The sequence below is a fragment of the Thalassophryne amazonica genome, chromosome 21 (assembly GCF_902500255.1).
Source record: "Thalassophryne amazonica chromosome 21, fThaAma1.1, whole genome shotgun sequence".
NCBI lineage: Eukaryota > Metazoa > Chordata > Actinopteri > Batrachoidiformes > Batrachoididae > Thalassophryne > Thalassophryne amazonica.
In genome coordinates, this window is record NC_047123.1 from 8,697,085 (window position 1) to 8,723,341 (window position 26,257).

Consider the following 26,257-nt stretch of genomic DNA (forward strand, 5'->3'; position numbering starts at 1 on the left):
AAAAAGCTTTTAATAACAGTCAGCTTGCATTAAATTTGCACCTTTACTCCGATCGGTGTGTTCTAGTTTCCGACGCCCACGTTTCTTTCGAGGGGAGGGAGAAGGCTGGAGTTCCTTGGGCAGGGTCGGGAGGGCGTTTGCACAGGAGCCAGAGGTCGCCATCTCCTAGGAAACAAACAAAACACAGTCATAATGTATAATGCAGCAGGATTCACAGGTGTAATGCGCGCACACATAAAACATGTACAGGCACACATGTATCTATAAGCTATGGCACAAAGTAATTAGTCTAAACTTGTTAGTACAATCCAGAACAGTGTGTGTATGCATAGCATCAGTGTAATGAATCCCACACACATAAACACACATGAGATGAGAAAGGAAGTAGTTTGGATGTTAACTGCACTTATGATTAATGAGCAGTTGTGGGAGAAACTCTTTGGGTCCCATTTCCTTTGAGGCCATAATGACCAGCACCGGCAGCGTCATGACTACTTGGTATCTTCAGTCAAGCACAGTCTGTCCAGCTGTTTGGGATTTTATTGTCAGCATACAAGCAGTTTTTTCATCCCTTTTAATGAGGCAACACAAAGACAATTGTTGTTTTGGTAGGAAAAGAAATTGCACAGATAAAAGGCTTCTCTGAGAAATGCGCATTTCAAAATCACTTCGCCTATAAAACGGTGATTCTGGGAAATGAACTGGAAAGTACATGGGTGATTCTTAGACTACGGGCACTTATGTCCTTTGATCATACTGTATGAAAAACAGAAAAAAGGGGAAATTTCACACTTTTATAGTTATCTTTACAGTGAAAGTGTGTTAAGAAATTTGTTCTAGTAGTCTATGATGACTTTTTCACCTTTTTTCAGCATCATTATATGCAAATATTGCCGTTTTGTGCTTGTCCCACACCCAGATTTTTGATCTTCAATGATAAAAATGAATGGTAAAGAAACGTTTTTTCTAATGTTTTAAAATATCTCCAAATAAAATATCAGTAAAATAATCAAAACATAATTGGGGTATTCAATGTCATACAACTGTTGTGATTTTTTTTTAAAAATGTAGTTGTCCCACACTATTGCCGTAATTTCCACCACAACATGTAATGTCCCTTTAAATAGTTTGTATGAAAGATTGTTTGGGTAGTTTCTATGGAGATAAACAGTGACATCAGAGCACATGTATATAGCGCCAAATCACAACAAACAGTTGCCCCGAGGCGCTTTATATTGTAAGGCAATGGTGTGGTGGAAATTACATTTACAAGGCCAATAGTGCCCGTAGTTAAAGAATCACCCACATGCTAAACATGCATGGCAATTACAGGAGGCTGCTGCAAAACGTCAATAATTAAATAAGTATTTGGACAGTGACACAGCTTTACCCATTTTGCCTCTGTGCACCACCACAATAGAGTTGAAATGAAACAAACAAGATGTGCTTGAAGCAAGGGCGTAGGTTTGGTCTCAGCTTTGGTAGGGACAATACCACCCCCCCGCCCCCCTGCCCACCACCACCACCCCCTAACCCACTCATACCATTAGACGCACAAGTACAGCATAATAACATATGACGACATAATGCTGAATAATTTAACACTTTATTTACATTATTAAGTGTGTAGGCAGACAAACAAATAGCTTAAATAACAAAATTGCACCCAAAATCACAAATCTGTTCTATAGGCCTACACCTGAGAGAACAAGACAAAAAAAAAAAAATACTTGGGGAGCTAACAAAAAAAAAAGTTTTTGCAACCAAGATGTATAATCTATTCTCTTCATCAATAATGCAGTTGTAGGTATCTGGCAACCTAATTTGCCAACAAAAAAAAAAAGGGCTTTACAATGATATATATGGTGTATTACGGTAAACGTAAGCCTGTCATATGTCATAACGCAGAGGAAAAACATGGAAGTTTCACACTAGTGCGCCGCTGATTCTCATTACCGTAAGTTCTCATGTAAGCCCTCGCGCTGAAAAATTTCAACACTGACAGCAAGCCAAGAACCCGTGCTTTCCAACAGTATGCTATATGTTGCATATATTACGGTAAAGTGCGTTCGGTGACTTTTGAAATGAGGGAAAAGTATGAAAAAGAGCGCAAAAGTGACAGAAAAGTACAGAGACAGACAGCAAACATAAATGTAGTAATTTTTGAGGAAAAGGCAGGGTGTTAGTGTCATTTGTGAAGGTGTGCGTGCATGTTTGTGTGGGTGTGCAGTTTATTTTAAGTGTGGCACACAGCATTGTTCGCAAGCCCCCGCCCTTCTTGTTTTTCTGCACCGGAGCAGTGTTGCCAGATATGAAATATGAAACTATCGTACCAAAACCTCAAAATTATCGTATTTTGGGAGAAATTATCGTACACAAACAAAACGCATACAACGTAGCTATTTTAGCGTTTTTTTTTTTAATTTACAAAGAATTTTATGTCACATTTTTAAACAGTAATTATAGTAATGGGGAAACTATGGCACAAAAAGAACGCAAATGCACAAGCAAATGCACTACCAGACTAGAAAGATTTTTTTTTTCTGTGAAGGGACACAAACGTGTTAATTACCAGACTAGAAAGAGTCGAATTCAACCTCGAGGTCGCTGTCATCATCCGATGCCATGGCCACTTGTGCAGATTTTGTTGAACACAGAAAAAAATGTTGACACCTCCATAAGGAACTTTAACTTTTTTTATTCTTCTTGTATATCTCTTTGCTCTTGTGTTTTGTTCGTTTGTTATTGCATTTGTTGAAATAAAGTTTCGAAAAAAAAAAAAAAAAGATGTTGGTTGGGGAATCTTCCTGTCACGGTAAAGATTGGATGGGAACTCATTACTTTGTATGGAGAGAGGGCGGGCTTTCAAATGACTGTCCCGGTCGCCCAAAGCCAGCATTTGATGCCGCCTGAGTGCAACACCTGCAAAATGATTCTTGGGTGTCAGAGAGAGATGCGTGTTTGGGCAACCAACTGAAATTATCGTACATATTGGATTTTTTCCCATTATTGATCGTACATTTATTGATCGTACATCGTACAGAGGGCAAAACTATCGTACAAATACGATAATTATCGTACATCTGGCAACACTGCACCGGAGCCACCCATCCTCTGCGCTCTGGGACCTCCCACTTTACAAATGAAGCACTGCCTGCCACGAGATGCGCTTTGTTTACATCCATGTGAGAAGAACGTGAGCTAATGAAATTGCAACATGGGTAACCCTGTCACTCTGGCACGTCGAAAACACAAAACGTGACGACTAAAATTATAGTATCGAGTTCGCAAAAAAATAGTGAATGATTTTGTTATATAAAAAAAATTCTAAATATTGGTAGGGACTATTTTGCCATCCCAAAATATTGGTTGTGACTTGTCCCTATGGTCCATATGCAAACCTACGCCCCTGGCTTGAAGTGTAGACTTTCAACTCTAATTCAAGAGGATTAACAAAAATGTCTTATTCTGCATTTTGGAATTAGCCACTGATATACACAGCCCCTCTGCTTTCAGAAGCCATAAGTAACTGAACAAATATACTGAATAGTGTAAAATCTAATTATTAATTTACACCACTTTTCTTTAGACAAGTCCATATTTATATATGATCCATATTTCCAAGTTACTGAACATGTTGGACTCCATTAAAAATACAAACACATACCATATGTACTTTAATATCTATCTATCTATATCTATTTATATATATATAGATATATATATAGATAGATATAGATACACACACACACACACACAGTAAAATACGCATGTAGCGTATTCAGGTGGACCAGCGAATTTTGCCTGTTATGCCCACATTTATAAAATGGACAAAATCTGTCACGTGTAAAACTGACAAAAACGGATTATTTACAGTCAGCAGGCGCCGAACGATCTGCGGGGAATCCCCAGCTCCAATTAGGCTTACGTATTTCCTTTATTAAATGCCTGACCTTGAATCAGTGGGCCTGTCTCATTTAATGGCCGGGTCAAAAGTTTGTCTGGAAAAATAAATAAACAAATAAACGCCTGACTTAAATAAGTGCTGGGCATTATGTGCATTAAAGCCATTGGGCCTCATGTATCAACGTTGCGTACGGCGATATTTGAGCGTATATGGGGTGTACGCCAAAACGGCTGCGCTACTTGGCATTTATCAATGTGGTCGTTGGCGTACGCTGCGCTGAAAATATACACCAGGTCGAGAGGTGGCGTAAATTATACACCAAATGAACCAGCGCTGGAATCCACATAAAAATGAAGATGATCAACATGATAAACAGTGCCATTATACAAATCAATGCGTATGTTACATAAATAACACTTTCCTGATTATACTACATAATAATCAATACAAATCCCGCCTTTGCGGGATTGTTATGGAGCACGATCCGTGGCCACAGCGTTGACAGGAAGGAAAGCGCTGCACGCCTTTTTCTCCAGACTTCGAGCCTGGAGCCAGAGCAGCGCTGAGCTTAACTTCATGTGGTGTGATCGTTTTAGACTATGAAATTGATAATAACAACTGTAGTTTTGTCATTCCCTTAATTCGCCCGTACTGCAGCCAGGTTTTGTCGTCTCCATTCGGTTGTCACAATAAAATAAATACAGAAATACATTTAAAAAATAAAGAAATCTGACAGATTAGGCGTGTCTTATTAATTGAGCGAGCAAATATCCACATGTCAAGAATTATTGACATGTGAAAAGAGAATACAGTGGTCCCTCGCTATAACGCCGTTCACCTGTCGTGGCCTCGGAGTCTCGCGGAGTATTTAGTCCAATTTTGCATGCCTTTTTTTACAGTGTTCTGTGTTCTGCGTATCTGTTTATAAGAATCTTGTTGCCCAGAAGAGAAAAGAGCGCCAACAACTACTCATAACTGTGTTTGTCACATGGAAACAAACACCTGCTGCAGCGAGATGTGAGTGGGAAAAGGCGCAGCGCCAGGACGCAGAGGCCCGATCTGTGAAATACTGGTCAGTCACTATTAATAATTTCTTATGTGTCCGACCTCGTTCGTTGATCGTTAAAATTAATTCGTTAGTTCTAAATGCCATCATAATTATTTATAGGAAAACGTTCTATTTTTATTTCTCAAACAAATGTTTGGGCCTGAAAACAGTTTGGTATTATTTTCCTACTAAGGTTTGAACTTTGAGAGTGTTTGAGAGAAAAGTGAGAAAATGTTCATGCCTGATTGAGAAAGTGTATAAACTGTGTAGTGAGGGGTTTTACAGCCTTAAAACATCTATAATAATTTTTGCGGTTTTGCGTATTATGGGCTATTTTTTAGAACGTAACTCCAGCGATTAATGAGGGACCACTGTAACGCTTTATTGATTATATACCACAAAACAATTGATACGACAGCCGCTTTTGATGCTCTATTGGCACGTATCGTGATTGGTGGAGTTCTTTTTCATTGCCATCTTCCCGACTTCCATGTCGTAAAATGAGGGTGTGTCTGAAGCGGAGTCTGAATATTTATGGGCGTGTTTATTATAATTACGATCATTTCCACCCGCCGCATTTATCAAGATCACGTCAGGCGTACGCCAGAAATGGGCAGGTGCGCACTGCTTGATACATGTCATGGTGACTTTGGTGTATTTCAAGTTTACGCCGTAAATTTATGCCACAAGTGCGCAACATTGATACATGAGGCCCATTATGTGCACTAAAGCCTGATTTATGCTTCAGCAACTCTGTAACTCTGTGGCCATGCAATGACATCAACGTGCGTTTGATGGTTTCTAAGTTCTCTGTCATGTTGGTGGGTGTCTTCATGCAATTTATGGCAGGAACAGTGGATTTTTCTGGATCAATTTGTCCCTCAACAAGCTCCACTTCTTTATACAATCATCAACCCCCAAACCAACGTTAGCGGTATGTGCAATACAGTGGTCCCTCGCTATAACGCGGTTCACCTTTCGCGGCCTCGCTGTTTCACGGATTTTTTTTAGTCCAATTTTGCATGCTTTTTTTTTACAGTGCATTGTGTTCCGCAGCCTCATCAAGCAGCCGGTCGCGACACCGAGAAGGCAGAGCACGCGTATTGTGTTCTGTGTGTCTGTTTATAAGAATGTTCTCGCCCAGAAGAAAAAAGAGCGCCAACAACTACCCATAACTGTGTTCTACACTCGGAAAAAGACACCTGCAGCGAGGTGTGAGTCAGTGGAAAAAGACGTGACAGCGCAGCGGCGCCAGGACGAAGAGGCGCGATCAGAGGAACTGTGAAATACTGGTCAGTCACTATTAATAATTTCTTATGTGTCCAACCTCGTACGTTGATCGTTAAAATTAAATTAGTTCTAAAAGCCATCATAATTATTTATAGGAAAACGCTCTATTTTTATTTCTCAAACAAATGTTTGGGCCTGAAAAGAGGTTGGTCTTATTTTTCTACTCAGGTTTGAACTTTGAGAGTGTTTACACACGAGAGAAAAGTGAGAAAATGTTCATGCCTGATTGAGAAAAGTGTATAAAGTGTGTAGTGAGGGGTTTTACAGCTTTAAAACGTCTATAATAATTGTAAAAAATAACACTGGCCACTTGCGGATTTCGCCTATCGCGGGCTATTTTTAGAACGTAACTCCCGCGATAAACGAGGGACCACTGTATTCCTCCATGAATTGTGGGTCAATTGAGCATCTTTTTCTGACCGCAATAACTTTTAGAAAATATGAGGGAAAAAGCGAAAAAGTAAAAGTGACCAATGACAGCCCTTGCAGTCTCCGTCATTTCGACCGGGCTACAGAAAGGATTTGCAGCCATGCAGAGGGCTCTGATCTAAAGTGACTGTTTTTGGTTCACCACACCCAAGGATATGTCTGAAACTTAACACCACATTACAGTGCAGGCAGAAAGTAGCATTTTGTTTCTAGACAATAAATTTTGCTGAGTAAAATTTACTCTGCTGCGATAACATTGGGTCCCAATCTAAATAGAGTAAAATACACTCTATTATAGAGTGAAATCAGCTCTACCGTCTTGTCAAATCAAGTGTTTCTACTCCACTAAGAGTTGATTTTACACAGTGATAGAGCTGATTTAGCACTGTGATGGAGGATATTTAACTCTATTTGGACTGGGACCAAATGTTATCTCACCAAAATTTACCGTGTAATCATTGGCCTTGAATTACAGCCTGCCTCATTTAGGCCCTGGGTCAGAGCACAATTTGAAAAAAATTAATGCCCAGGCATTTAATCAAGGAAATACAGTACCCATTTTCCTAGAATTGGCGATTGTCCGAACTTTGCCTTGATGAACTTCATTTCGTACCTGTGTTGCGACTGGGAACATCGAGACTACTCTGTCTGGAACATGTGAGGGAATTTTAATGGAAATGCACTGTGACTGGAGAGAATGTTTTGTCTGATGTGAGCGAAAATCTATTATAAAATTAGGTATACGGTGTTTATTACACGGAAAACCATCCAAAAACATAGACACTTTTGTTTTTGCCTGGTGATTGCGAGTATCCGGTTTATACGATGACGGTTTAGGCGAGTTTTAATATATATATAGCGGGGTTAGAATCTCAATTCTTCCCAATGAATTTTGGTGTTCATCAGGGATGTGTTCTGGCAACCTACACTGTTCAGTGCTTGCATGGTTTTGGTGTTTGGAAACCAATGTGATAGTGAGGAAAGGATAACTGACCTTCACTTGACTTCACAGACTATGCTGTGATCTTTTCAGAATTAATACATATCCCGACCGCAGCAACTGAGAAGGTAAATGAAGAGAAAGAGTTTGTGGATTGTAATAAGTGAAGTTGCTATTTCAGCGTGTGCAATGAATCATGGGTAAGCTCAAAGGTCATTTGTGATACATTTGACCTGGAAGCGATAAGCCGCCAATGTTTTGATAGTGACGTAGATTTTGGACAGGGCAGATGAAATTCATGGAAACTGATGATACAGAGATGAGTTTGGATGATTTTTTTGGAGTTGGACAAGGGTGAATTAAGCAGTTTTGAAGAAACGAGAAAAAGAAAAGAGCGTGCGCGTTCAAGAAATGAACATGGCCATCTTGCCGGACACGGAACAAGTTGTCCAACAAAACCAGGCAGATTATGAATCAATACTTAGGACCAATGATGGGGAAACGATACCAGACCCCATGAAGATTAACAAAGAAAAGTGTACGGAGGAGAAGGATGGAGTGTGCCAGCAACCCTCTAAACGTCTACAATATATTCTTAATTTATTTGACTGAAATGTTGCAAAATCTTGCTAAAGCAGTTGTTAGGGTCTGCGTAAACAAACATGAATATTCATGTTTCCGTAAACAGCGGTATCACAGCTCATTCAAATGTAGTATTTACGTAAATCAAAAATAGCAACTTCAAGAAAATAGTTCTAATAAGCTTCAGTAAGATATTACCGGTTCATTTCACTGAACAATACATGAAATTCTTAGAAAAACAAAGACATACCAGGTGGTTTCGATCCTCGTCACAAACACAAACAAATCTTTCCCAGAAACGGTGATCTGTATGCTTCACTTTCAGTAATTCTACAACTAGTTCACACTAAATTTGCTAAGAATAGAAGCACAGACACACAACCTTTGCTATTTTCATGATATTTTAGTATGCCACAGATCTGAAGCCTATAAAACATTGTTAATATTTTTAGACATTGCACTACCACCGTTCTATTCTCGGCTGACCTTTGGCCAGAAGAGCTCGTGGGACCGTTAGCCACACTGTGCATGCTCCTGCTGAGATAGCGACTTCACATATTGTCCTGGATCAAGACTATAGAGCCGGGCTTTAAATGACTTCATGGACTTGGCCATCAGAAGTGTAGCTGTATGTGGTGAAAGTGGCAAACTTGTAGAGATATTCACTTATCTCTGCACTGACCTTCATGTCTCTGGGTCCACTGCCTTTGAGATGCATGGGAAGAGCTGATGGAGTCCTGAGGTGACTGGACATTTCACACAACAAGGAAGGTTCAAGTCTTTGGAGTACTAGTGTTTCCTGTCTTACTGTATGGTTGTGAGACTAGGATGCTAACCAGCGATCTAAAGCAAAGACGGGATGTCTTTGGTACTCAGTTTCTTTGGATGATCCTTGGGTACCGCTGGAATGACTTTGTGTCAAACACACAGTTGCTAAGGGAGGTTCAGATGAGGAGTATCACCTGCATTGTGAAGGAATGTCAGCTACAATATTATGAACATATTGCATATTTTGTGGCCACGATCCAGCACACAGTTGGCTCAGTGTTGAGGACCCCAACAACTGGACAATGCCAAGGGAATGCCAATATTTCACCTGGCTGCTGAAGATAGATGGTTACGTTTAAGAGGTTGGGATAAATGGATGGGATGAATTTCGAGAGGTTGGGATACAAGGATGATGCTGTACTTTGAGGAGGGGTTGGAGGTATATTTGATTTGGGGAGAGCTGCGAGAGATTTCTTGCCTCATTGACATACCAAGATTTACAATCACTGACTCACTAGCCCTAAGGTCACATTAGTTACAAGCAACACAAGCAAAAGAGGCAAACCAAAGACCTGCCATTCACTGCCAAAACAAGTGAGTGTTTTGCAGCAGCAAGAGACAACGGTCGCTCTGCCACCAGTTAGGCAGGGCCAAAATAGATCAGAACTCTATTTTATGCAAAAGCTGAACAATGTGACACGTGACTGCCAATCTGAGTAAAAAGGCAGCGTGACTTCAGCTGGAGACTTAAGTTGTGATTGGCGCTGTACAGATTAATTGAACTGAATTAAACTGATGGACCATTTGTCTACTTGGATGGTAGATGTGGTGACATAAATAAATGTAACAAAGGTAATAACTATTATAACAGCGGGCACAAATGCTGTTGTAACCAGTTGCTGCTGTTGGAATAAAATGCCATTATTGTAATACTTATTACAAATTACTTTAGTATTGCAAATTACTGTAATAACTGCCATTATTTTAATAATTATCAGAATAGCAGGTGCAAATGTACAGCAAAGCACTATTACAGGCAGGGGCGCCGCCAGGGATTTTGGGCCCCATGAAAAGAAATCTTACTGGGCCACCAGCCATTTTATTTTGTCAGTATTGTTATTGTATTAGGGGCCTCTCTGGGCCCCTGTCAGTCGTGGGCCCCTAGAATCCGTCTCCTTATTCTTCCCTTTTTGGCACCCCTGATTAGAGTACAGCATTTTATGTCACCCTAACAATGACTAGGCTCAACACTTCGCAATGGTACAAATGTCATTTGAAACAAAAGATAGAAATCTTGGTAACATATTTTGCAGTAATTTCATCTTTATATCTTATTCCAGTACACAGTTGTAGACAGTTAAATAAAGTGTGTATACTTGTGACATCTTGCCCCATCAGTGGGTACGTTGTCATACTAAGTTGTCAAATTGTATTATCAACAAATACCTCTACTTAATTAAGAATATTGATTTCTGTATGAAATCTGTCATGGAAATCACAAACATTTTCCCTGTTACTTACACTGGCTAGTTGCCTCTGGCTTTTAAGCAACAACGCTGGGCGCAGCTTTATGAAGGCTGTAATTATTGCAATAGTGACAGTTACTGAAATAACTGGTGCAACAACGCAGTCAGAAATTGTGTTGGAAATCTCACATGCTTAAAAAAACTAACCCACCAAAATACTGAAATACTACACAGTTCATGTTGCATTTAAAATTACACCTCAGTACTAGCCTATCGCCAGTTCTCTGGCTTATCCATTGGTCAACCAGCATTAACAAAGTTGAATTCTAACCATTTCAAAATGCCAGCAGGGTTTTTATGTCTGTGTTGCTAACCAGGTAACAGATTTTTATTGATGGCTTGTTAAAAAGTCGAGAGCCAGAGTAAATGTCAGACTCAAAGGATATGTTAACACTATTGAGCACTAACAAGCTCACAAAGACAGTAATGAACACATGGGAAAGGCCATAAAGACAGAACATAAAAGATGATTAAATAGCCACAGGACAGACTTAGAACATTAGGCAGTCAAGTGCAGGATCTGAAAAAAGGTCGTTTCTCTGAGGTGAATTTTTGGTAGAACATCAAGGTTCTTGTACAATGGCCAGAAAAAAAGGTTTTGAGTGTAAATATGATACCCTTATGGAAGGACGGGGTTGTTTGTTTTTTTTATTGCCGGTATCCTTCGTGGAGCTCAATGTCCTGGCTCCTTACTACAAAAAGGTTTTGATCCAACTCATTAAAAATGCAAATAATAATAATAATAATAAAAACAGTAGATATGATATCATCTTGAAAATGTTTTCCAGCCAAGTGATTTTGGCAGTTTTGGGAAAAACAGTGCCAAACCAGGAGCACATGTTGGCAGTGGAATGAGCTCAAAGCTACTGTGTCACAGCCGTGGCAATGGCTGGAAAGAGGCCCGTCGTCCTCAACAAACAAGTCATCATTTCTCAACTTTTGCATGCAGTTCACAGCTTCACAACACTTCATCAAGTTGGCAGAATATGGCTCACTGAAGGTACTTGATAAACCCAATCCCCTTTACATCCCAAATAATCGATCCCATCACTTTCCCAGTAAAAGGCCTTCTTCAGATGGGTCAAAGCAGATGTTTTCACCACATGGATTGTTTATTGGTCTCTGGTTCAAAGTGGTGGCTCCAGCACTCACCCTGGGTTGGTGTACAACCAATGACAGGTGCTGATCGACATGAAAACAGACGCTCACTAAACAAAATCTTTGCACGTCTGAGTTACTTCATCAGTTACTTCATCAACTCGCTCACAGATGGGGAGGTACAGTCAAGCAATGAGGTGGAAGGCCACCCAGATCTTGACTCATCACTCAGCTTCACTCTCCTTCTGTTGAATTATATGGCTCACCCTTTCACAGACCCTTTCTGTAATCATTTCAAATTCATATCTTTGATGACGGCACAATGCCAATTGTTTTCATTCTGTGTATTTTCTAAAGTATTTGATACCTTTGAATTTCAAACGACAAATACAATGAGAACTCCCACCAAAAGTTATTATATTTTGGTTCTTCTAGATTGTATAAGGAGAGCTATTTGCTGATGTGAGATCCAGACTCCATTATTTCTGAAATTGCAATTTGATGTAATGAATTGGAAATACACTTAAAGAAAATACGTGTATTAGAAAAAAACCTCTCAAATATCACAAAAAAAAAAAGTTTTCACGTTAGCATAAGGTGGGTTTTTTCAGGCAATGTGACAAAATTTTATTTCAGAAAACGTCAACGGAAGCAGTTTTTCTGCAGTTATAGGACATGTTGCAAAATACATGGTGCAGTATGTGTGGCTGTACGAAGAGGCTGAGAGCTTAAAAACATAAGAGACGACATTGCAGCAATATTCGATTTGCAAAACAACAAAATATCAGTATTTAGCAGGACTTGCACATCCCTCGCCATGACAACTGGAATGACAGCTATTGTGACAGGACAAAACTCGATCATCGCATAACATCACTCAGTATAAACGCTGTCATTTGGCAGTTGTGTCTGATCAACCTTCTAAAAATTTTACAGAAATTTTGCACAAATCTGGAATAGACACCTGCCTAGCAACACGACAAGAGTGTGTGTGGATAACAGACCAACCCTGAAGCGAAATATATGAACAATGTTGCACTGTACTGAAGTCCTGGATCCTTTGTTTTAAACAGAATGAAGTGTATTAACTCAGTATCAACTCTTAATAACAAGCTTTAAAGTTAAATGTTTGTCATGCTCTCTCCATGGATTAAAAAAAAATTCAAATAAAACAGCGAGTTCTTCAGTTCATTCCCATTTGAAAACAACGACCTTGTGAACAATGAAATGTAACACAGGTTGAAGGACAAAACTCTGGAAAATGAACTGCACAAACTGCAGCTAATGGATTTCCATTAAGGAAAAAAAAAAACATTTTCACAGACTCAATGTAAAGACAGGTGATATAAGCTGCACAACACATTCAAACAAAAATAAATTAAACCACTTATATCAAGTGGGTGAAATCAGTAAATCAGTATATGCCTTGCTAAATGAAGTTCATTAAACTGTGGATACTTAATTACAAAGATCAACTAAGCTGTGAAAATGTTTTAAAAAATCAAAATGATGGTATGAATTAACAACAAACTGAAAGCGTGCCCTAGTTTTAGCTGTGCACGTACAAAAAAATCATACATTTTACAATCAAGGGAAATTAAAGCTGCATAAGACTTTTTTAATTTTAAAGATGCCAATAAATGATTATACATTATTATATTATTAAATTCTTATATCTAACAATTGATCAAATAATGGACTACTTACACATTCAGGAGATACTGTGGAACATTTCCATTTTTTCCTTTGTAGTCATCTTTCTGGCGTATGTAAATGCATTTCAGGCCTGATTTCGTCCACCAACAGTTGAGAAAAACATGTAGTTGTTCTTGGTCTGCTATGCGCTTTATGCTGTTCAGGCACCCGTTTGATTTGCTTGTTTTCGCCACATAATACTGAACAGGTGGAGGAGCACAGCTGATTTGTACAGGAACTGGCTTTGATAGTGTCATTAAACCAGGAGAATCATCTGAAAGCTGCTAACCCACATATGATCAACAACTCTGATTTTAAACAGAATGACGCTTAGTGCAGCTTTAAATTTCAATCTAAATGAAATGTTGCGAATGTCACAAATGAACAAAAACACAACAACAGAACTGAAAGATATTTGCCAACTCCAAGAACAGACACGGCACCGGATGCGTGCACATTATCGTGAGTGTTTCTGGTCTTCCAGGCCTTCAAATGCATCCTCACTGACCCTGCACTTCCTCCTCACTCAGTCATCTCAATATAACATCGGTCTCTCATGAAATGTACTGTGGAAAGTACTGCACATTATGGCTGACACACATTGATCAACAAATAAAGAGCATTATTTGATTGGATGAAATGTTAATACCTGAGAGGATGTAGCAGCACAGTAAGAAACTAAAAATAATTAAATAAGTACTCACCCCAGCCTATTACATTATAAATTCGGGGGGCATTCACAAGAATACATATTTCTGCCAAGTGACCCTCCAACCAACCACAGCCCCTCTGTACACCACCAAAAAAGTCAAACTTAAACAATCAAGATGCGCTTGGAGTGTAAACGTTTAGTTGTAATTCCTATGGCTAATCACTTTAACCATTTAGGAAATTACAGCATATACATATGACCTCCATTGTCAGAACCTATACGTAATTAGGCAAACAAAATATAACAATTATTGTTACAAATTATTATCAAAATTAGAGCAACTTTAAACTTTTGACCCCTGTACAAACTGAAACTGACCTTTGTCACCATTCTTGCTGTTTTTAACCCATAACTCCAAAACATTCAGCCACAGATAGTCCAAACTATACCTTTTTGGAATCGTTATGATCAGACAAATAATGTGGTACAGTTTTCAATATGATTGGAGAATCTTTAATTTTGACTCCTGTGTAATTGTTCAACTGACCCCTACCTGGCTGCCTATTGAAAATTCAACTGGCCAATCTTTTTTTGTTGTTGGTTTTTTTTCCAAAAGAGTAATGTCTAAGGAGTATTTGTGCCTAATTTGGTGTTTATATCACCATTTGCAGGATTCCTCTGCAAAAAAATTTTATCTGCTGCACTGTACGTCTTGGACTTTATGATCATCAGTCATTAAGAAATATGACTCTCAAAATTCATAAGTGACTTTACAAAAAACAAGAAATCAAATTAACTTGGCCTGGCAACAAACACTGGTCAAAAACGACAACAACAAAACACTGTCTTCCTCTGCTATAACGACATCAAGAGAATGATCAAAAACCAAAAATAATCACAGCTCTCAGATCTTGGCTCTGGAGCATCTGTACTCATGTCAAAGTCTGGCCCAGGTACAGTGGTAGGTCTCCAGTGTGAGCTGTTTGCATTCTTTCCATTTGTGTCTTCTGAGGCCCCTTCAGTGGGTTCAAACAGAGGTTAGCAAATAAATACCCATGATATACAGCACGGCTTCCAGATTCAGTTCCGCCCTTCTCAGCACTGTAACAGCTTGAGGAATGGATGGAATAATTGATTCAAGTAGTTCTGAGTTCCAGATGCACGACACCAACAAGCCTGCAAAATACCCCTTCTGATACTGCATTTACGTTTGAAGTTTGCAACAACATAGTAAACCGGATGGTCCATTGTTTTCAAAGAGACAATGCTAACGATGAAAGCTGCAGTCTCTCACCTCAACAGAAAGTATTGTCAAAGGTTAAAATAAAGGGGGAGGGGGCTGTATTATGGACTATGCCAGCATAACTCTGTTACCTGCCAGGCTGTAATAACAATTCACGAACAAGAAGTATTTCCTGTATAGGTAGCAAGAACTATTGGTGCACGTCTTTATCAATGGACTCTCCTTTCACGGCACGCCAGTCCAACACAGGTTACTTCCCCAGTTAAGGAGCCTGGTGGACTGCAGATGAAATGTTTTGTCCAAAGATATAGACAAGAGCATGACAAAGACTCTACATATTAGCTGCACAGTTCCTTATCCCACTGAGCTACCTGCTGTCACAATGCACAAAATATCGCTTCATGCAGGTTATCTTCATTTCTTTCCAGCAACAAGGGAAACAAAGCATGCTGTTTAAACCAGGGAAGTATTTGGCCAAAGTCCTAGCAATAAATCAGTAATTTTCAACTTCCTTCACCACAGAAATTGGAACTGATTAGAGTCTAATTGCAGACAGATGCATGGCGGTTTGAGAGCTGTATGTGTAAATTACCCAGATTTGCTCACAACATTTATTGAGAGAGTTTTATTTAAATTTTTTATTTATTTATTTTTTTGACTTGTCAATTTCTGATGCATCAATGCAGACAAAATGACTTTGTGGCATCGGAATGGTAAATGGACTGCATTTATATAAGCGCTTTTTTTCCATCTGCATCAGATGCGCAAAGCGCTTTACAATAACGCCTCACATTTACCCTGGATGTCAGGGTGCTGCCATACAAGGTGCTCACTACACAACAGGAGCAACTAGGGGATTAAGGACCTTGCCCAAGGGCCCTTAGTGATTTTCTGGTCAGGCTGGGATTTGAACTGAGGATCATCTGGTCTCAAGCCCAACGCTTAACCATTAGACCATCACCTCCCCTGAGTCAAACTATCAATGTAGAGACTGGGGTTTGATTGCAGGTATGACCTTCTAGCCACCTGCCTGTGTCCTTGGACAAGACACTTCATCTGCATTGTTTCAATCCAGCCAGCTGTACATGGACACCAACCTCAGCTGGGGAAGTAACCTACAATGGACTGGCACCCCTTCTAGGGAAAGTCATAGACTCTCATCCACTTCACATTAGGGTATTCAGGCATAAGCACGGGGTCATTGGGTTTCAGGGCCTGGATAGAACTTATTTCCTATTTGCAGGGCATCCTGTTAAGGGTGTACCTCGCGTCAAGTCCTGTGACTGCTGGGATAGGCTCCAGCTCCCCCCCCACCGACTCTTAATTGGACTAATTGGGTATATAAAATGGATGGATGGATGTTATATTTGCAGGAGGTTAAATATCAAGTTCACAAAATCCTGCTGCCTCTGGACTTACTGTACTATCCTGTATCCTGGATGCTAACCAGTGAGGTGAGATGATGAATGGGTGTCGTTAGGACTCTCTCTGCAAAATCATTGGGTACTACAGGAAAATCTTTGTGTCAAATAAATGGTTACTGCAGGAGACCTACATAAAACCTACTACATTAATCAACCAATACCATGGTCATAAAGGTTTTTCCAAATATGTTCGAAAAGGCAGGCGCCTCATTGCTTAGGACCAAGTAATAATTAAAGTTATGCTGACCGAACATCTGGATTCTGCATACAGATACTGTAGTTACTACTGAGAGAAAATGACTATCTGTTGGGACCCACAGCAATCCCATGAGGTGATGGATGCAACAATGCACAGCAGCAACACATACCACCAACAGAAGTCTAATTTGAACACTTCCTGTCATTGCAGAAACTTATTTTGAAAGTGTTCATTTTGGCTAATAATTTGAAAATTCTGAGAAAAATAAGTAAACAAATAAAATAAACCATGATTTTATAGTTTACATCGGCTTAAGGGCTTGTGACCAACAGTACCCTTTGGTTTGATTCTCCGTCAGACAGGAAGAAAATCACCAAAGTGCCCTTGAGCAAAGTCCTCAATCCTTAAACAGCTCCCAGTGTGAAGCTGAGTGCCCTGTATGGCAGCATCCTGACAATGGAGTGTGTGTGTGTGTGTGTGTGTGTGTGTGTGTGTGTGTGAGTGTGTGTGTGTGTGTCATCACTGTCAAGCACTTTGTGTGTCTGCATGAGATGGAAAAGCTCTATAGAAATCCAGTCCATTTACCACGTAAGGTTTTTGATTCTGAGCCTTTTAAAGCACACTAAAGCTTCTAACAGGAACCAAAGCAAGGCCAGATTTTTAGCAAATTATATTGCAAAGATTATGAGTTTAAACTTAACTTGAAATCCTTATTAGTTTTTCAGCTGAGCTCGAGTACACAGCCACCACTCTGCTGTGCTGCTTTAATTCAGGGTCTGGTGTAATATGTTCTTACAACGGCGTTTTAGGGCCACATTGAATTTTTTTTTTTTAGACTTCGAGAATAAAGTCGTAATACTACGAGAATAAAGTTGTAATATTATGAGAATAAAGTCATAATATAATATTTCAACTTTTTTCTCATAATATTACGACTTTTTTTCTCGTAATATTATGACTTTTTTTCTCGTAATATTACGACTTTTGTCCCGTAATATTACTGTACTGTACTGTTTTTTCATTTAGCTCTTGAGCTGGTTCTACTATAAAAAGGATAAAAAATGATATATGTCATTTTAATGGAGTGCTCACTGAACCTGATTCAGAACATACAGCAGAGCAGCAAAGGACAAAGTGAGGCTGGAAAATAAGGAGAAGCGAGCGCAAATGCAAAGAGGATAAGTGGAAGTTTCAAATAATTAAGGAGCATCAATCCAAAGTAGATACCCATCGAAACCATCATTGTATCTGGTGTGTGTGTGTGCCTGCAGAGTGTGTGAAGGAGGAAAGAGAGGAGAAGAGGAGAATGTCCTCGTCCATCTGTCTGTCCCTCTCTGCTCTCTGCTGTCACTATCAGCTTCACCCTGAGTCCAAAACAATAGAACTATTCCTGGATACACTGTGCTCCTGGGGGGTTGTGTTGGTGTGGCAGTTCTCTTCTACACACTGACGTAAACACAGCCGTACACGACAAATTCTGAGTGCAATTATTTATAGTAAATACAGTGCATAATGCTGTAATAAGGCAGTGTGCTGGGGCCCCCGATGGTTCCGATGGACATTCATTCATTTTGTGAACAATCTATAAAGTTCTACTAATAGACAGCTGTAGTGGGAATGATCATTCTTGCATTTATTAGCATTTGAAAAAAATCATTTGTAAGCTTGCTTTGCTAACTTCTTTTCATCTGCTTTATGAACATTATGGTTGCATTTTGTAATGAGTGCATCACTGAGACACAAGAGTTCCTTCCTACATTTTCTGGCAACCAAGTACCCCTGGTCTTTACTTCTTCATCAACAACATATTCATCGTCCCACCACAGTAAAAGTAAATGACAGTTCAGTCTGGACAGAACGCTTCTGAAGTACTGTCCTAATTTGAGCAGCTGTAGAAGACTGATCTTGCTGCTGGGATGTTACACATCACCAGTGCCATGGTTGTTGTGGCTGATTCTTTGGTCAACTATGAACCACTAAATATTGGTAAGACTGCAAAGACAGTGAAAAACAGCTAAGGGCAGGGAAAGCTCCAGGGATTGACGGCATTTCAGTTGAGCTCCTCCAGGCGGGTGGAGGTGCTGTGTTCCTGGCACTGTGTACAATCTTTGTTTCAATTTGGGAGATGGGTATCAGCCCTACAGACTGGAAGAAAGGACGTCTTGTCCTGCCCTTGAAAGGAAAGGGTGATCACATGGACTGCAACAACTACAGGGTGCCATCCTGCCTTCTGAGCCAGGAAAGGTGCTTGCAAGGATCATTCTTAATAGAGTAGGGTTCAGTAGCCCTTACTAGCCACTCGAAGAGTCTGGTTTCAAGCTCATGAAGTCAACCATCGACCACATGCTTGCTCTGCAATAACTCACTGAACACAAATGTGAATATTAGCAATGCCTTACAGCCTACGTTGGTGGTTCCTGCGGCGAGCTTACAGAGTCATGAGGTCACAGGTTGGGGGTGTTCGGTGATGTTCATGTTTTTGCAGGAGAACAAACGATCACGTCTTTGGGGTCCCGGTGCTTCCTGTTTTACACTATGGTTGTGAGAGTTGGTCGCTAACCAGTGACCGAAAGAAATGACTGAATATCTTTGTTAGAGCCCTGTCCCACTGGGGAGAGGATTAATTGCACATGAATTGAGCATACAAATCGTGGGTGTTGGTTGTCATCCGCAACAAAAATGGCCAAAAATGACAAATGTCACAGTATGAATTATGGATATATTAATAATGTATAGCGAATATATGATGAACAATCACGGTTATATAACGCATGTAGTGAGGAAACTTATCCGACACACTGAGATTATCACAGCAGTATTACAGGTGTATTATGAATGCATCGCGCATGTGTTGCACGTGCACGGCATCTGCATTGCGGTCATAAAAGAAGCACACTCGGGCGCACTCTGTGATCAACTTGGACAAGTTGATCACAGAGTGTTGTCATGCAAGGGTTAACTGTTCATGGGTTTGGGGAGCGGGAGGGGGGAAGCTGCTCGGGGTGTGAGACTGTGTTTTTTTTTGAGTGAGTTGTGGCTAAACAGCAACTCTTCCTTTTGTTGGTGTTAAATAAAAGTCCTGGATTGCAGTAGCTACGTCCTTGTGGATCTACACAGCCGGACCGGCACTGACTGGCAGGTATGTCGCTTTCTGCCACACTTTGGGTTTATGTGACGTGTTTGTTATGCATTCACAGACTGTCCGCAAATCAGCTGCAAAGCATATGTAATAACAACTCGTTAATCGTGGCCAATTTGTATGCATTCGCTACAACATATTTTAGTTTGTGATGTGGACATGACGGGCACGCAATATATCTGTTTTACACACTGTCCCAGTCCGCTGCCACACCGCAAATCCCCATCAGTTGCGGATATCAGCAGTTAACCGCAGATATACGAGGTCTGTCAATAAAGTATAGGTCCTTTTTATTTTTTTCAAAAACTATATGGATTTCATTCATGTGTTTTTACATCAGACATGCTTGAACCCTCGTGCGCATGCGTGAGTTTTTCCCACGCCTGTCAGTGACGTCATTCGCCTGTGAGCACTCCTTGTGGGAGGAGTCATCCAGCCCCTCGTCGGAATTCCTTTGTCTGAGAAGTTGCTGAGAGACTGGAGCTTTGTTTGATCAAAATTTTTTCTAAACCTGTGAGGCACATCGAAGTGGACACGGTTCGAAAAATTAAGCTGGTTTTCTGTGAAAATTTTAACGGCTGATGAGAGATTTTGAGGTGATACTGTCGCTTTAAGGACTTCCCACGCAGTGGGACGTCGCGCAGCACTCCCAGGCGCCATCGTCAGCCTGTTTCAAGCTGAAAACCTCCACATTTCAGGCTCTATTGATCCAGGACGTCGTGAGAGAACAGAGAAGTTTCAGAAGACGTCAGTTTCAGCATTTTATCCGGATATTCCACTGTTAAAGTAGATTTTTTTAATGAAAGACGTGCAGATGGATTGCAGCGTCGGCTCGCAGCCGCCGCGACGCTCCGCCACAGGAAAAACACCTCTGTTGGAAGCCTTAAGGACAACTTGGAACATGCCCAACTGTTAAACAATTTCTCAGATACTCACTCCACTGAAAGCCATCAAAAGCCGCCTGGATTTTACAAATGGTTATCAACACGGAGGTGTTTTTCCTGTGCCGCCGCACCGCGCCGGCTGCGTCCCGATGCGTGGACCCGTCCGCACGTCTTTCATTAAAAAAATCTCCTTTAACAGTGGAATATCCGGATAAAATGCTGAAACCGACTTCTTCTGAAACTTCTCTGTTCTCTCACAACGTCCTGGATCAATAGAGCCTGAAATGTGGAGGTTTTCAGCTTGAAACAGGCTGACGATGGCGCCTGGGAGTGCTGCGCGACGTCCTACTGCGTGGGAAGTCCTTAAAGCGACAGTATCACCTCCAAATCTCTCATCAGCTGTTTAAAATTTTCACCGAAAACCAGCTTAATTTTTTGAACCGTGTCCACTTCGAGTGCCTCACAGGTTTAGAAAAACTTTTGATCAACAAAGCGCCAGTCTCTCAGCAACTTCTCAGACAAAGGAATTCCGACGAGGGGCTGGACGACTCCTCCCACAAGGAGTGCTCACAGGCAGATGACGTCACCGACAGGCGTGGAAAAACTCACGCATGCACACGAGGGTTCAAGCATGTCTGATGTAAAAACATATGAATGAAATCCATATAGTTTTGAAAAAAATAAAAAAGACCTATACTTTATTGACAGCCCTCGTACAGTATGTAAGGCGGATGTCATCCACATCCAGATTCTTGAACAGCTCAAAAATCCTGGCTGCGGACATGCAGATGTTTGGCGAATATGGGCCAATTTTGTGCGCAATCCATACGCAAATCCTCCTAAACACCAGTGGGACAGGGCCCTTACTCGGGAGAATCCTTGAATACAGCTGGATTGACTTGTGTCAAAGGAGCGGTTATTTATTGGAATGTTGAATTTGTTTATTTTCTCTTCATTGTGATCCCTTTGTCATTGTTTTTAATCTTCTTGTGCTCCTACAAAGTTAAACAAAGAAATACGATACAACCTGTGCTATTGTGAAAGTGTTAGAATTACTGCTGCTTTCTGACAATCTGAAGTACATCAAAGGTGAAAAATCAAACTTCATTCATCAAACTTTTGAATAGAGTGACATTTTATTCATTTTATATCAAACTAGAAGCACTCAGAGTGTGCAAACCTCCGCCAATGCCATGGGGTCACTGACACCATAACATCTACACGCCGTGGAATCATTGAACCTAAAAAGTCTAACAATGATGTTTGCTCAGTAGTAAATAAAGTTTCATCTGCTGTGACTGGGTAGCATGTATCCTTAGTGCTTGGCATCACAGTTTATTGCAACTTGCACCTTTCACAAAAGCTGCTGTCATCTGACCCCTGATACTGATATTGCATGTGCTTATAGAGAAAAACAAATAAGAGACAAAATTCAATGTATTATTCAACTAAACTGCAAATATATTAATTTTTTTACATTTATAAAACACTTCTCTAACAAGGCCATAGGATCACTGACCCTAAAGAGATTCCCTCCTTGGCACAGTGATCTATTTCTTTTTGTCTCTTTCTCTAATATTGTATATAATAATCATTAGATTATTAATATATAAACAAAAATACATTTAAGAACTATTACAATTTGAAAACAAATGCACCTGAACGTGATGACAGCTGCAACTGCTTAATGCTAACTTTTAACATTGAAAATGCCATAGACATGCTAACGCATTAGCATCGGGATCCGGACCGTGATCTGGATCACCGCTAAAATTTAATCACTTGTTCCTCTTGTCATTTCCAACCTCTCCACAAAATTTCATCAAAATCCGTTCAAAACTTTTTGAGTTATCCTGCTGACAAACAGACAAACAAACAAACGACCGAAAACATAACCTCCTTGGCGGAGGTAATAAATTACATATACTTACAGTATGTCGCACATGTTTTGGTCTTGCTGCACCATGGTGCTGAGTAATCATGCCGTGAATGCCACCGATACTCACACCGACATGGATGGTGCTCATATGAAAATGATGACGTGCAAAGAAGTATGATTTACAAGCAGAACAGAAGAGCAGTCATTTTGAGCTTTGTGCTGATTTTTTTGTTTTTTAACACTGAGCCTGCCAAGTTCACCGTTACATGTCAAGCAGTGTCTAAAGGCAGCAAGATTGCTCAAAATTACAGATGTTTGCCCAAAATAATAACCAACAAGCAACCTCAGTCTGTAATCACAAAGTCCACACAACTGTTTGCACTGAGACACAGACAGACAGAAAAACAAAGACACAAACACTGTCAACTGTCCCAACTCACCACCACACAGAAAGAGACCACAGCCGCTCACAATCCCTTATGTGATGTTATTATATTGTAATGTTTAAAAATGTTTTTTAAAAAAAGGCCGGTGTTTTTTTCAGCACTTGGCTCAAAATGGTCACTTTTTCCATTATTATCTTTATCGCTTTTATTTTTCACTTCATGATTTCCACAGCCCAACTTTATAGGCTTCCTCTTTAAAACCCAATTTATTCAAATTCCCATCATTTTCATCAACAGGTTCACAGAGTTGACGTGCAAACAACAAAGACTAAATAAAACAGAGCGAGACAATCCCTCGCACAACCACACATGTTGAATATTTCACCCATCGTCCTGTGATTTGAAAGGATGCGGTGTTAGCAGAACTGTTCAGCATGCGGGACAGATCTTAGAGACAAGTGTGTCCAAACACTGTCATTAGTGGTACATTAAATGAAAACCATGTCTCCCTTTGTAAATACATACAAAACACATAGATGGGTCCATAAGTACGGTGCATCCAGAAAGTATTCACAGTATTTATCCATGTTATGTTACAGCCTTACTCCAAAATGGAGTAAATTCATTTTTCCTTCAAAATTCTACTCACAATATCCCATAATGACAACATGAAAAAGTTTTTTTTTAATTTTTGCAAATTTATTAAAAATTAATTTATTAAAAGAAATTACACATACATAAGTATTCACACCCTTTGCTCAATACTCTGTTGATGTACATTTGGCAGCAATTACAGCCTCAGGTCTTCTTGAATATGATGCCACAAGCTTGGTGCACCTATCTTGGCAGTTTTGTCCATTCCTCTTTGCAGCACCTCTCAAGCTCCATCAGGTTGGATGGGGAGCGTCCGTGCACAGCCACTTTCAGATCTCTCCAGAGATGTTCAGTCAGATTCAGGTTTGGGCTCTGGCTGGGCCACTCAAGGAGATTCACAGAGTGTCCTGAAGTCACTCCTTTGATATCTTGGCTGTGTGCTTAGGGTCACTGTCCTGCTGAAAGATGAAGCATCGCCCCAGTCTGAGGTCAAGAGTGCTCTGGAGCAGGTTTTCATCCAGGATGTCTGTGTACATTGCTCCATTCATCTTTCCCCGAATCCTGACTAAACTCCCAGTTCCTGCTGCTGAAAACATCCCCACAGTATGATGCTGCCACCACCATGCTTCACTGTAGGGATGGTGCCTGGTTTCCTCCAAACATGGCACCTGGTAGTCGCACCAAAGAGGTCAATCTTTGAGAATTTTGTTTCTTGTGGTCTGAGAGTCCTTCAGGTGCCTTTTGGCAAACTCCAGGCAGGCTGCCATGTGCCTCCTTGACCAAGGTCCTTCTCCCCTGATCGCTCAGACAGATGGCCAGCTCTGGGAAGAGTCCTGGTGGATCTGAACTTCTTCCTTTTATGGATGTTGGAGGCCACTGTGCTCATTGCGATGTTCATGCAGCAGAAATGTTTCTGTACTCTTTCCCAGATTTGTGCCTCAAGACAATCCTATTTCGGAGGTCAACAGACAATTCCTTTGACTTCATGCTTGGTTTGTGCTCCAACATGCACTGTCAACCATGGGACCTTATATGGAGACAGATGTGTGTCTGTCTATGTCCAATCAACTGAATCTTCTCCAGGTGGACTCAAATTAAGCTGTAGAAACATCTCAAGGATGGTCAGTGGAAACAGGAAGCACCTGAGCTCAATTTTGAGCTTCATGCTAAAGGATGTGAATACTTATGTACACGTGATTTCTAAGTTTTTTTAATTTGTAATAAATTTGTAAAAATTGCCCCCCCCCCATTCTCATTATGGGGTATTGTGTGTAGAATTTTGAGGTGAAAAAAAAAATGTGTGTGTGTGTGTGTGTGCATGTAACAAGGCCCACATTACTGGTGTGCATGTCGTCATGCACATAAAAAGGCATGATCAGATCTGTTCTCCTGTTCTGTCTGGGTGGAGCTGTTTGATCAGCTACCCTGGCTCCCTGATTCTACCGCAGGGTTCAAGCATCAAAAGCACACACACACACACACACACACACACACACACACACACACACACACACACACACACACACACACACACACACACACAGTATAAAGGGAAAGAGATGTCTACAGGAGAAAATATCTCTTGGGGGAAAAGAAAATCAGTGAGAGTAGGAATATGCTGTATACAGGGTAAAAAAAATGACGATGTTGTGAAGCCTTAAGGTGACTTGAATCTTGCCAGTTAAGAGCCAGTCAAGTATTTAAATGGGAAGGAAACAGCGTATGTTTTGGTTTTGTGCAAAACCAAAGACACCCTGACACCAGCTGTCGCAACAGAAATGTTCTGTGGTCAGTTAAGAAAAACAGCTGGAAAAAAAAGCAACCTGCACATATCTACAGTGAGGAAAATAAGTATTTGATCACCCTGCGGCTTTGCAAGTTCTCCCACTTAGAAATCATGGAGGGGTCTGAAATTTTCATATTGGGTGCATGTCCACTGTGAGACATAATCTAAAAAAAAAAATCCGGAAATCACAATTTATGATTTTTTTATAATTTATTTGTATGTTACTGCTGCAAAAAAGTATTTGAACACCTGTGAAAATCAGTGTTAATATTTGGTACAGTAGCCTTTGTTTGCAATTACAGAGGTCAAACGTTTCCTGTAGTTTTTCACCAGGTTTGCACACACTGCAGCAGGGATTTTGGTCCACTCCTCCATACATATCTTCTCTAGATCTTTCAGGTTTCAGCTCCCTCCAAAGACTTTCTATTGAGTTCAGGTCTGGAGACTGGCCAGGCCACTCCAGGACTTTGAAATGCTTCTTACGGAGCCCCTCCTTAGTTGCCCTGGCTGTGTGTTTGGGGTCATTGTCATGCTGGAAGACCCAGCCATGACCCATCTTCAATGCTCTTACTGAGGGAAGGAGGTTGTTTGCCAAAATCTCGCAATATATGACCCCATCCATCCTCCCTTCAATACGGTGCAGTCGTCCTGTCCCCTTTGCAGAAGAGCACCCCCAGAGTAGGATGTTTCCACCCCCATGCTTTACGGTTGGGATGGTTTTCTTGGGGTTGTTCACATCCTCAAAACATGGTAAGTGGAGTTGATTCCAAAAAGCTCTATTCTGGTCT

At 40.5% G+C, this 26,257-nt stretch overlaps 1 protein-coding gene and 1 long non-coding RNA gene across 4 annotated transcripts in view; one reads left to right on the top strand and one right to left on the bottom strand.

The window, feature by feature from the left end:
- The window catches only part of LOC117502670 (DNA (cytosine-5)-methyltransferase 3A-like), a 126,670-nt gene that overhangs the window by 41,609 nt on the left and 58,804 nt on the right, over positions 1 to 26,257 (bottom strand). The window contains exons 4-5 of one of the 3 annotated variants that reach the window (XM_034161744.1): positions 24,817 to 24,830; positions 42 to 165 (exon numbers count right to left, since the gene is read on the bottom strand). The exons of 1 other annotated variant lie outside the window; for it this stretch is intronic. In XM_034161744.1, coding sequence (XP_034017635.1) covers positions 42 to 165; positions 24,817 to 24,830 — 138 coding nt within the window. The remainder of the gene's footprint in view (positions 1 to 41; positions 166 to 24,816; positions 24,831 to 26,257) is intronic. One more of the 3 variants, XM_034161741.1, reaches the window with a different exon arrangement.
- On the top strand, positions 94 to 25,176 carry LOC117502675. Its single transcript, XR_004558380.1, has 3 exons — positions 94 to 219; positions 15,418 to 15,427; positions 25,149 to 25,176. It is a non-coding gene; the product is annotated as an uncharacterized LOC117502675 (long non-coding RNA).